The 12,862-nt window shown below is 44.5% G+C and overlaps 1 protein-coding gene across 1 annotated transcript in view; it reads left to right on the plus strand.

The window, feature by feature from the left end:
* Positions 1-7,540, plus strand: part of th2 (tyrosine hydroxylase 2) — a 62,424-nt gene extending 54,884 nt beyond the window's left edge. The window contains exons 12-13 of the mRNA XM_068050039.1: positions 4,267-4,400; positions 7,381-7,540. Coding sequence (XP_067906140.1) covers positions 4,267-4,400; positions 7,381-7,540 — 294 coding nt within the window. The remainder of the gene's footprint in view (positions 1-4,266; positions 4,401-7,380) is intronic.
* The last annotated feature ends 5,322 nt before the right edge of the window (positions 7,541-12,862 follow it).

A 12,862-nucleotide genomic window follows, 5' to 3' on the forward strand; every position in this document is an offset into this window, starting at 1 on the left:
CCAAAGAAGTCTTGCTTCAATTGTATAGAGTATTGCTGAGACCACACCTGGAATATGGTGTGCAGTTCTGGTCCCCTTGCCTGAGGAACGATATACTTGCCATAGAGGGAGTGCAGCGGAGGTTCACCAGATTGATTCCTGGGATGGTGGGATTGTCCTATGCAGAGAGATTGAGGAAACTGGGCCTGTATTCTCTGGCGCTTAGAAGAATGAGAGGCGATCTCATAGAAACTTACAAAATTCTTAAAGGGATAGACAGGGTAAATACAGAAAGGATGTTTCCCCTGGCTTTGGGGTCGAGAACCAGGGGACACAATCTCAGAATAAAGGGCAAGCCATGTAGGACTGCGATGAGGAATTTCTTCACTCAGAGGGTGGTGAATCTTTGGAATTCTCTGCCCCAGAGGGTGGTGGAAGCTCAGTCACTGATTAAGTTCAAGACAGAGATCGATTGATCTATAGTTGCTAATGACATTGAGGGATGTGGGGATAGTGCGGGAGTATGGCATTGAGGTAGATGATCAGCCATTATCTAGAATGGCGGAGCAGGCTCGAAGGGCTGAATGGACCTCCTCCTGCTCCTATATTCCTAAGCAGCCAAACACAACTGTTAGTATCTGCACAAAAGGATGCCACAACCAGCAGCGAGATGACTGACTGGTTAATGTGTGGCCAGAGATCTTCTCTTTATTTGCAAATTCAATGACAGACTGTTGGCTGGGTTTTACTGCTCATCTAATGTTTATGTGATTTGGTTCTTTGGTGATTTTATATGAATTTATCCTGTTTTTATGTGAATGCACTTTGATGAAAGTCACTGTTTAAATTTAGAAATAGCTTTAATGTTGAGTGAAACATATTTTTAAAAAAATTAAGTGTGATATTTGAACAATTTGGAAGTAAGAGCTGTTTTTTTATTTTTACTTTAGGTTGTCTCAAAATAAGTTACAAACCAAGCAATTACAGTGTATAATACTGTCACACAGTTAGCACATTAAATCAGCAAAGTAATTTCATACAAAAGTACATGGAGGGCAGTCAATCTTGACTTTGAACATTTGTGCAAAATAGATGATAGTGAGTTTGCAGCTGATTTACACCACAATGATTCATTGGAACTAAAAATCATGAGAGAGATAAAACAGGTTTTCCATTCACTCTCAGCTGTTTTACTCAAGGCCTGAAGCTCTGGAATTCCCTCCCTAACCCTCTCCATCTCTCTAACTCTCTCTCCACTCCTTTAAAATGCGCCTTAAAGCCTACATCTTTGACCAAGCCCCTGTCCTAATATCACTTATATGTCTCCATGTCAAATTTTCACAGAATCACAGAATAATACAGTGCAGAAGAGGCCCTTCGGCCCATCGAGTCTGCACTGATGCATTAAAACACCTGACCTGTCTACCTAATCCCATTTGCCAGCACTTGGCCCATAGTCTTGAATGTTATGATGTGCCAAGTGCTCATCCAGGTACTTTTTAAAGGATGTGAGGCAACCTGCCTCTACCACCCTCCCAGGCAGGGCATTCCAGACCGTCACCACCCTCTGGGTAAAAAAGTTCTTCCTCAAATCCCCCTTAAACCTCCCGCCCCTCACCTTAAACTTGTGACCCCTCGTAACTGACCCTTCAACTAAGGGGAACAGCTGCTCCCTATCCACCCTGCCCATGCCCCTCATAATCTTGTACACCTCGATCAGGTCACCCCTCAGTCTTCTCTGCTCCAGTGAAAACAACCCAAGCCTATCCAACCTCTCTTCATAGCTTAAATGTTCCATCCCAGGCAACATCCTGATGAATCGCCTCTGCACCCCCTCCAATGCAATCACATCCTTCCTATAATGTGGCGACCAGAATTGCACACAGTACTCCAGCCTTACCAAAGTTCTGTACAACTCCAACACGACCTCCCTGCTTTCGTAATCTATGCCTCGATTGATAAAGGCAAGTGTCCCATATGCCTTTTTCACCACCCTATTAACCTGCCCTTCTGCCTTCAGAGATCTATGAACAAACATGCCAAGGTCCCTTTGTTCCTCGAAACTTCCCAATGTCAGGCCATTCATTGAATACTTACGTGTCACATTACTCCTTCCAAAGTGTATCACCTCACACTTTTCAGCGTTAAATTCCATCTGCCACTTTTCTGCCCATTTGACCATCCCGTCTATATCTTCCTGTAACCTAAGACACTCCACCTCACTGTTAACCACTCGGCCAATCTTTGTGTCATCCGCGAACTTACTGATCCTACCCCCCACATAGTCATCTGTGTCGTTTATATAAATGACAAACAATAGGGGACCCAGCACAGATCCCTGTGGTACGCCACTGGACACTGGCTTCCAGTCACTAAAACAGCCGTCTGTCATCACTCTCTGTCTCCTACAGCTAAGCCAATTTTGAATCCACCTTATCAAGTTACCTTGTATCCCATGTGCATTTGCTTTCTTGATAAGTCTCCCATGTAGGACCTTGTCAAAAGCTTTACTGAAATCCATGTAAACTACATCAACTGCACTACCCTCATCTACACACCTGGTCACATGCTCAAAAAATTCAATCAAATTTGTTAGGCCTGACCTCCCTCTGACAAAGCCATATTGACTATTCCGAATCAAATTTTGCCTCTTCAAGTGGAGATAGATTCTCTCCTTCAGAATTTTCTCCAATAGTTTCCCTACCACTGACATGAGACTCACTGGTCTGTAGTTCCCTGGCTTATCTCTACAACCTTTCTTAAATAGTGGGACCACATTAGCTGTTCTCCAGTCCTCTGGCACTTTTGGTTGATAACGTTCCTGTGAAATGCCTTGGGACATTCTACTATGTTAAAGATGCCATATAAATGCAAGTTGTTGTACTTAGCCTACGGTCTTAGTGTCAAAATCCTATTTGGAGATTTAGACTATATTGCAATTTTCCACAGATAATGGGGCTGTTGATGCCAGGCCAGCTTATTTGAATATTTTAGTGAGGCTTTAGGAAAAGTGCAGAAAGCGAAGGCCATAATATCGGGTCATGACGAGTCTGACGCCCTGTTTAATGGTCTCATTTTCTTTCAAGATGTGTTAAAAAAGGAAGGACTTGCATTTTTATAGTGCCTTTTATGACGCCAGGACTCCCAAACCACTTTACAACCAATGAAGTGCTTTTTGAAGTTTAGCCACTGTTGTAGTTAATGGAGCAGCCAATGTGTGCACAGCAAGCTCCCACAAACAGCAATGAAATAATGACCAAATAATCTGTTTTTAATGATGATGTTTGAGGAATAAATATTGGGCAGGATACTGGGGAGAACTGCCCTGCTCTTCTTCAAGTAGGAAGGAAGGATTGCATTTATATAGCACCTATCATGACTTCAGGACATCCCAAAGTGCTTTACAATCAATGAAGTACTTTTGAAGTGTAGTCACTGGTGTAGCAGCAGCAGCCAATTTGTGCACAGCAAGCTCCCAGAAACAGCAATGTGAGAATGAACAGCTAACCTCTTAGTAAGTGATGTTGGTTGAGGGATAAATACTGGCCCTGGGACACTTTGCCTATTCTTGCTCAAGATAGTGCTATGGGATCTTTTATGTCCACTTGAGTTGGCAGACAGGGCCTCAGTTTAATGCCACATTCAAAAGACAGCACCTCTGACATTGCAGCACTCCCTCAGTACTGCACTGAGTGTCAGTCTAAATATCATACTCAAGTGTCTGGAGTGAGACTAGAACCAGAACTGACTTAAGGCAAGTGTGCTATCCACTGAGTCATGGCTGACACATTAGAAATCTTTCATGTCCAGCTGAGAGGGAAAATGGGGCCTCAGTTTAACAAAATATGGCACCTCTGACAATGCGGCAGTCCCTGAGTACCACACTGGGCAGTTTTGGTCTGGATTATATGCTCAAGCATTGAAGTATAAAGTCTTGATAGAAGAATTGGATTTAGAAGGACTGGAGAAAGGTGAGTAACCCGTACCAGGAGAGATCTTTCTAAGTTAAACCTTTAATTTTATTTACTCAGACTTCACCTATTGGAAATGGGCCCTTAGCAACTGGAGCATTTTTCAGACTTTGCAGCTGCTTTGGGCATAAGCGCCTCTTTGAAATATTATCTGGGCTTGTAATGAGCTTTGCACACTAGTGGTGAATAACCCAGCAGAGTGCTAGGCACTGCCTGCTTGCAATGAACTCAAACTTCTCTGTTTGGTAACAGAGGCTCCTGCCTAAATAAATATATAGTGAAAGACTGACTGAAAGATAGTTTCTGTTGTTCACAGTATTCCTTATCAGGTGAACCCCAATACAGAGCCTTCGATCCTGAGATCACAGCACTACAACCGTATCAAGATCAGACTTTCCAACCAGTCTATTTTGTGTCGGAGAGTTTTGAAGATGCAAAATCCAAACTCTGGTAAGAGCACAGATTAAATCCTGCATCTTTCACACAAACGTTTGAACCACTGATAATTAAGAATAGGTGGGTAATATATTTTAACATGTCGGCAGGACCATAAATAAATTTCTTTGAAATCAGTCAGGGGGCTTAGTACACGGATAGTGGATGATCCATCTCGGCCTCCTCCTGAAGTCCCCAGCATCACAGATGCCAGGCTTCAGCCAATTCGATTCTCTCCGCGTGATATCAAGAAACGGCTGAAGGCACTGAATACTGCAAAGGCTATGGGCCCTGACAATATTCCAGTAATGGTACTGAAGACCTGTGCTCCAGAACTTGCCGCGCCCCTAGCCAATCTGTTCCAGTACAGCTACAACACTGGCATCTACACAGCAATGTGGAAAATTTCCCAGGTATGTTCTGTACACAAAAAACAGGACAAATCCAACCCGGCCAATTAGCACCCCATCAGCCTACTCTCAGTCATCAGTAAAGTGATGGAAGGTGTCGTTGACAGTGCTATAAAGCGGCACTTGCTTAGCAATAACCTGCTCAGTGACGCTCAGTTTGTGTTCCGCCAGGGCCACTCAGCTCCTGACCTCATTACAGCCTTGGTTCAAACATGGACAAAAGAGCTGAATTCAAGAGGTGAGGTGAGAGTGACTGCACTTGACATCAAGGCAGCATTTGACCGAGTATGGCATCAAGGAGTCCTATCAAAACTGGAGTAAATGGAAATCAGGGGGAAAACTCTCCACTGGTTGGAGTCATACCTAGCGCAAAGTAAGATGGTTGTGGCTGTTGGAGGTCAATCATCTCAGCTCCAGGATATCACTGCAGGAGTTCCTCAGGGTAGTGTTCTAGGCCCAACCATCTTCAGCTGCTTTATCAATGACCTTCCTTCAATCATAAGGTCAGAAGTGGGGATGTTCGCTGATGATTGCACAATGTTCAGCACCATTTGCGACTCCTCAGATACTGAAGCAGTCCATGTAGAAATGCAGCAAGACCTGGACAAAATCCAGGCTTGGGCTGATAAGTGGCAAGTAACATTTGTGCCACACAAGTGCCAGGCAATGACCATCTCCAACAAGAGAGAATCTAACCATCTCTCCTTAACATTCAATGGCATTACCATCGCTGAATTCCCCACTATCAACATCCTAGGGGTTACCATTGACCAGAAATTGAACTGGAGTAGCCATATAAATACCGTGGCTACAAGAGCAGGTCAGAGGCTAGGAATCCTGCAGCGAGTAACTCACCTCCTGACTCCCCAAAGCCTGTCTGCCATCTACAAGGCACAAGTCAGGAGTGTGATGGAATACTCTTCATTTTCCTGGATGGGTGCAGCTCCAACAACACTCAAGAAGCTCGACACCATCCAGGACAAAGCAGCCCGCTTGATTGGCACACCTTGCACAAACATTCACTCCCTCCACCACCGACGCACAGTGGCAGCAGTGTGTACCATCTACAAGATGCACTGCAGCAACGCACCAAGGCTCTTTAGACAGCACCTTCCAAACCTGCGACCTCTACCAACTAGAAGGACAAGGGCAGCAAATGCATGGGAACATCACCACCTGCAAGTTCCCCTCCAAGTCACACACCATCCTGACTTGGAACTATATCGCCGTTCGTTCACTGTCACTGGGTCAAAATCCTGGAACTCCCTTCCTAACAGCACTGTGGGTGTACCTACCCCACATGGATTGCAGCGGTTCAAGAAGGCAGCTCACCACCAGCTTCGCAAGGGCAATTAGGGATGGGCAATAAATGCTGGCCTAGCCAGCGACACCCACATCTCATGAATGAATAAAAGAAAATATGGTGACCAGGCAACATTTTCAGTGACACAGCAACAGTTTCAATAGCCCAAGTTTAACAAGCCTATTGAATCATTCTAGCCAGAACAAGGGGACATAACCTTAAAATTAGAGCTAGGCCATTTAGGGATGATGTCAGGAAGCACTTCATCACACAAAGAGAATTGGGAGCCTGGAATTCTCTCCCTCGAAGACTGTGGATGCTGACAGTCAATTAAAAATTTTCAAGACTGAATAAGATTTTTGTTGAGTGAGTATAATAAGGGATACAGAAGCAAGGTGGTAAATGCAGTTAAGGTACACATCAGTCATAATCTAATTGAATGGCAGAGAAAGCACGAGGGGCTGAGTGGCCTTCTCCTGTTCCTATAAGGATAAGAATAGATTGAGATTAAAATAAATAATGCTGAAAATTTACAGCAGGTCAGCCAACATCCAAAAAAGCTGGGTTAACATTTGTGACCTAGAATCTTCCTCAGAGTTTTCACTGAAGCCTATTGGAAGGTTCACAGCCAAACATGATGCTGCCTTTTCCCCTTTCAGTTACTGATTGTCTCACACTCAAGAAAGAAAGATTTGCATTCCTATAGCACCTTTCATGACCTCAGAATGTCCCAAAGTGCTATACAGTCAATGAAGTACTTTTGAAGTGTAGTCACAGGTGTGACGCAGGAAATGCAGCATCCAGTTTTGAGCACAGCAAGCTCCCACAAACAGCAATGAGACAAATGGTCAGGACACTGAGGAAAACACCTTTGCTCTTCTTCAAAAGGGTGGGATGGGGTTTCTTAATGCCCACCATTTGGGGGCCATAATTTAAAGACTCATCTGGAGGATAATCCCTCAATAACCACACTGGACGGTCAGCCTAGTTTTCGTGCTCAGGTCTCGGGCGTGAGACTTAAACCCACAACATTCTGTCTCAGAGGCAAGAATGCTACCCAATGAGCCACAGCTGACACTGTTCCATGGTGGATCAGGTTTTGCATCCTCCAGACTGTTGCCTTGGGATTTCCTGAGTTTTGCCAATGCAACCTCACCAGTGATAGGTGCGAGTCCAGTGCAACCATTATATTGAGAAGCAAATAGAGCGCACAACGGTAGATTTACCGCGCTGTTCCTTGTTTCGGGTAGTAACACAAGTTTTCCTTTTTGTTTCTGAACAGGATTTATGCATCTAAAATCAGGAAGCCTTTCTCACTCCGCTACGATCCACTGACCTGCAGTGTGGAGATACTGGACAAACCACACAAGGTCAAAGCAGCTCTTACCCACATCTGGGATGAGCTGAAAAATCTCTGTTTTGCTCTTGATAAACTTTCTTAAAAGAAGATTCCCCACAAAAGGATTGAACTTCTGCGGGAGGTTTCCTCCAGATCCCTTTGTCGTGACCGCAAAGAAATCACCGCAGAAACACCTGGAGAGATGTTGAATGATCGAGAGAAAACTCGGAGAAATTCAACGCCCAAAAATCTTTATAAAGATCCCGAAACTAGACACAAACATCTGAGATTCGGTCTGAACTGCTGTGTGTTTAGCAATGTACAACACAAAGGGCTGGAATTTGTTCTCCCCCAGGTGTCAGGGTCCATGGCAGGGGGGAGGCTGAAAATGCCTCCGGGAGAGGGCGCCACGCACCCTGATGCCGGGAGGACCTGACCTGATATTACCGGCAGCGGCGAGGCGTCGTGGCGGTCCCCCACCGCTCGGCGACGGGACCCCAATTTGAATATTTAAATAAATTAAAATGAATTAATTAATGAAACTCACGTCGCCACCTGATGTCCCGCTGCGATCTTTGGCCCGGTGTCTGGTGTTCCCGCGCCTTCGGATCCCCGGCCGGGGAAACAAGGTACCACACTGGTGGGGAGGAGGGAAGAGGTAGGTTTATCTCCGCAGGAGGGGGTGGTGGTAACAGGGTCAAGTTAACGTCATGGCAGTAGGTGATGGTGGGATGTGCTGTAGTTGAAAGTTTGTGCAGTTTGGGGAGGGAGGTCAGATGGTAAAGGTAAGTGTTTTTTGAGGGGGGGAAGCGCAAGCAATTAATTTAATAGTTATGGGGGGGGGGGTGGGAGAGGGGCAAAGGAGATTTATTTATTTAAATTCCATTTCCCTTTAAAAATGTAAATTTCCCAGCAGGGCTGATAGCTCTTTAAAAATGCCAGGGACGGACAGTCCGCCTCCTCCATGTGATTGGGTGGGGGGGGTGGGGGGGGTGCCCACCCCGTCTATTTAATGAGCCGCCACATGGAATGCACTGCCGTTTTTATCGCCTGCCACCGATTTGACATAAAATTCAGCCCAAAGGGTGTACAAATTGCTGCATTTGTATGTAAGCATTTGTGTATATACGTGCATGTGTATATTTGTGTTTGTGTGTGCATAAGTGTGTGCCAGTGTGCATTAATACACCCTTAATCTTTGATGGAGAATTCGAAAGCACAGTGAATAGGTGAGCAGTCAAGAAAGAGAACACCTTTATTTCAGGAAAGCAATTGTAAAATATTGCAGATGCTGGAAATCTGAAATATAAACAGAACGTGCTGGAAACACTCAGCAGGTCAGGCAGCATCTGTGGAGAGAGAAACAGAGTTAACGTTTCAGGTTGTTGAACTTATGTCAGAACCGAGGGTGAAGTATTGATGAAAAGTCATTGACCTGAGATATTAATTCTGTTTCTTTCTCTGTAGATGCTGCCGGACCAACTGATTGTTTCTAGCATTTCCGTATCTATTTCAAGTTTATTTCAATGATTATTTCACTATTGAGAAATATTTATTAGATATCACACTTACAATAAACATCAATTATAACAACCACCTGCAGCTTTAATTTATTCATTCATGGGGATATGGGCATCACTGTTAGGCCAGCATTATTATGGTGGTGAGCTGCCTTCTTGAACCGCTGCAGTCCATGTGGGGTAGGTACACCCACAGTGCTGTTAGGGAGGGAGTTCCCGAAAATTGATCCAGTGACAAGGAGGATATTTGTTCAAGTTGGAATGGAATGTAACTTGGAGGGCGTCTTGGAGTTATAAATAAATAAAGTAATAAGTTGGGAAATATAATTCCCAGACTATAAGCTTCTGGAATTACACAGTGCACATTGAGCAAATCAGCTGGTTGTGATGGGGACAGCCGAGGGGGGAGGGGGGGGTGTTGGGGGGGGGGTGCGGGTTGTGTGGGGGAGGTTGGATTGGGGGTCTAGGATGAGGGGACATAGTGTAAAGATTAGAGCCAGACCTTTCAGGAGTGAAATTAGGAAACCCTTCTACACACAAAGGGTGGTAGAAGTTTGAAATTCTCTTCTACAAACGGCAATTAATCCCAGAACAATTGTTGATTTTAAATCTGAGTTAGTCAAAAGTGTGGGTTAAGGGATATGGAGCAAAGGCAGGTATGGATTTAACTCAGTGATCAGCCATGATCTCATTGAATGGTAGAAGAGGCTCGAAGGGCTGAATGACCTTGTCCTGTTCCCATGTTCGCTGTGGGAATTGAGCCAGTATTCTGCAATCAAGGGATCTGTAATTCTGATTAAAGCCCCTGAATATTGCAGGTAGTTGCCAGTGCAAGGAAGAGTCAGATCACTAAACTGACTGCACATTTACACACCAACCTTTACATGGTGTGTAAGTGAATCCTTGGTTACAAAAATGGACATGTTTTCATATCTTCCTTTTCTGAACACTGTCATACATAAACAATAAGAAATAAAATTTTATTTCAGTTAATTTCTGACATTTGACAACGCTTTAACTCTTTAACTATTGGAACACCACATCAAGCCTCAACTACAGTAACAGCACCTGGCATTTATACAGCCCGCAGTGCCTGAAGGAACTTCCTGGAGATATTTGCAGATACGATAACTGAAAATGGAGAAGTGGAATGAAGTGTAACTCTGCTCAATGAATTTCGGATGCATTGCACCATTTACTTAAGAGAGGTCTTTGCTTAACTGAGAGCCAGTGTGAGTCAGCGAGCTGATAGTGAACGGGACTTGGTGCAAGTAAGGACACAGGCAGCAGTGTTTTGGATAACCTCATGTTTACAGAGGGTAATAGGCATTGGAATAGTCAAGTCTAGAGGTAGCAAAGGCATGGATGAGGGTTTCAGCAGCAGATGAGCTGAGACAGGGCTGGAATCGACCAATGTTGTGGAGGTGTAAATCAGCAGTCTACGTGATGGTGCAAATATGTAGTCATCTTTCGGTCAAATATGACACCAATAGGGACAAAACTAGAGCAACAAGACTGCGGCACTGATTCTCTGACCTATATTACCTACTGGGAGCACTGAATTTACTGATACAATCTTTAGTGCCAAATGTACTACATGAATGAAGCTGCAAAAGCTTGAACTGGATAGTCTAGGGTTGTTTTCTTTAGAACAGAGAAGGCTGAGGGGAGACATGATTGAGGGATACAAAATTATGAGGGGCATTGATAGGATAGATAGGAAGAAACTTTTTCCCTTAACGGAGGGGTCAATAACCAGGGGACATAGATTTAAGGTAAGGGGCAGGAGGTTTAGAGGGGATTTGAGGAAAATAATTTTCACCCACAGGGTGGTTGGAATCTGGAACGCACTGCCTGAAGAGGTGGTAGAGGCAGGAACCCTCACAACATTTAAGAAGTATTTAAATGAACACTTGAAACGCCATAGCATACAAGGCTATGGGCCAGGTGCTGGAAAATGGGATTAGAATAGTTAGGTGCTTGATGGCCGGCACAGACACGATGGGCCGAAGGGCCTGTTTCTGTGCTGTATAACTCTATGACCCTATGGTACCTTTAATGCAGTGAAACATCCTCGAGTCAGTTACATACCAAGCATGTGAGTTCAAAACAAATTAAGAAAGAGCAACACCTTTCATAATCTCAAGACATACACACAGCCACACACAAACACACACACGATATACACACAGCCACACACAAACACACACATGATATACACACAGCCACACACAAGCACACACACGATATACACACATCCAAACACAAACGCACACATGATATACACATAGCCACATACAAACACACACACAATATACACACCCAAACACAAACGCACACGTGATATACACACAGCCACACACATACACATGATATACACGCACCCAAACACAAACGCACACAAACACACACATGATATACACACAGCCACACACAAGCACACACACGATATACACACATCCAAACACAAACGCACACATGATATACACATAGCCACATACAAACACACACACAATATACACACCCAAACACAAACGCACACGTGATATACACACAGCCACACACATACACATGATATACACGCACCCAAACACAAACACACACAAACACACACGCATGATATACACACACTCGCACTCACAGGCACACATATACAGACACAGTGGGCGGCACAGTGGCGCAGTGGTTAGCACCGCAGCCTCACAGCTCCAGGGACCCGGGTTCGATTCCAGGTACTGCCTGTGTGGAGTTTGCAAGTTCTCCCTGTGTCTGCGTGGGTTTTCTCCGGGTGCTCCGGTTTCCTCCCACAAGCCAAAAGACTTGCAGGTTGATAGGTAAATTGGCCATTATAAATTGTCACTTATGTAGGTAGGTGGTAGGGAAATATAGGGACAGGTGGGATGTTTGGTAGCAATATGGGATTATTGTAGGATTAGTATAAATGGGTGGTTGATGTTCGGCACAGACTCGGTGGGCCGAAGGGCCTGTTTCAGTGCTGTATCTCTAATCTAAAAAACACACGCAGAGGCACACAGACACACACACACACAGATACATAGATATTCCCACACACACACAGACATACAGACACTCCCACACACAGACACACCCACACACGGATACAGACACAGATACACACACATAGAAACACAAACGTGCACATACATCCACATGTAGACACATACATAGACACAACCACACACATACAGACAGACAGACAGACACACCACACACACACACACAAGGGTTAAATCATGAGTAGAGATTGCACAAACTGGGTTGAAGTCCCTGGAATTTAGAAAGTTAAGGGGTGATTTGATGGAAGTTTTCAAGATATTCAGGGGAACAGGTAGGATAGATTTGGAGAAACTATTTCCCTTGGTTGGGATATCTAGGACCAGGGGGCATTGTCTGGAAATTAGAGCCAGGAGGGAAATTAGGAAACACTTCTACACACAGAGGGTGGTAGAAGATTCGAACTCTATTCTGCAAATGGCAATTGACAGTAGATCAATTGTTAATTTTAAATGTGAGATTAATAGATCTTGGTTAACCAAAGGTATTCAGAGGCAAAGGCGGGTATATGGAGTTAGGTCACAGATCAGCCTTGATCTCATTGAATGGTGGGAACAGGCTCGAGGGGCTGAATGGCCTCCTCCTGTTCCTATGGTCCCAAGTGGAAAACAGGAAATGGTGAAATGACAGAAGTGATATTAACAGGAGACACTGGACTTGAACACATAATCTAGGCTGACACTTGTGGTGCCAGTACTGAGTGAGTGTTGCAGAGTCAGAGGTGCCTTCATTTAAATGTGGTGGGAGGGGTATCAGTGGGAGAGCATTTTGTGGCAGTGATCATAATGCAGTTAGATTCGGCATCATTGTGGAAAAGGACAAAGGTAGAC

The sequence above is a fragment of the Heterodontus francisci genome, chromosome 18 (assembly GCF_036365525.1).
Source record: "Heterodontus francisci isolate sHetFra1 chromosome 18, sHetFra1.hap1, whole genome shotgun sequence".
Taxonomy (NCBI): domain Eukaryota; kingdom Metazoa; phylum Chordata; class Chondrichthyes; order Heterodontiformes; family Heterodontidae; genus Heterodontus; species Heterodontus francisci.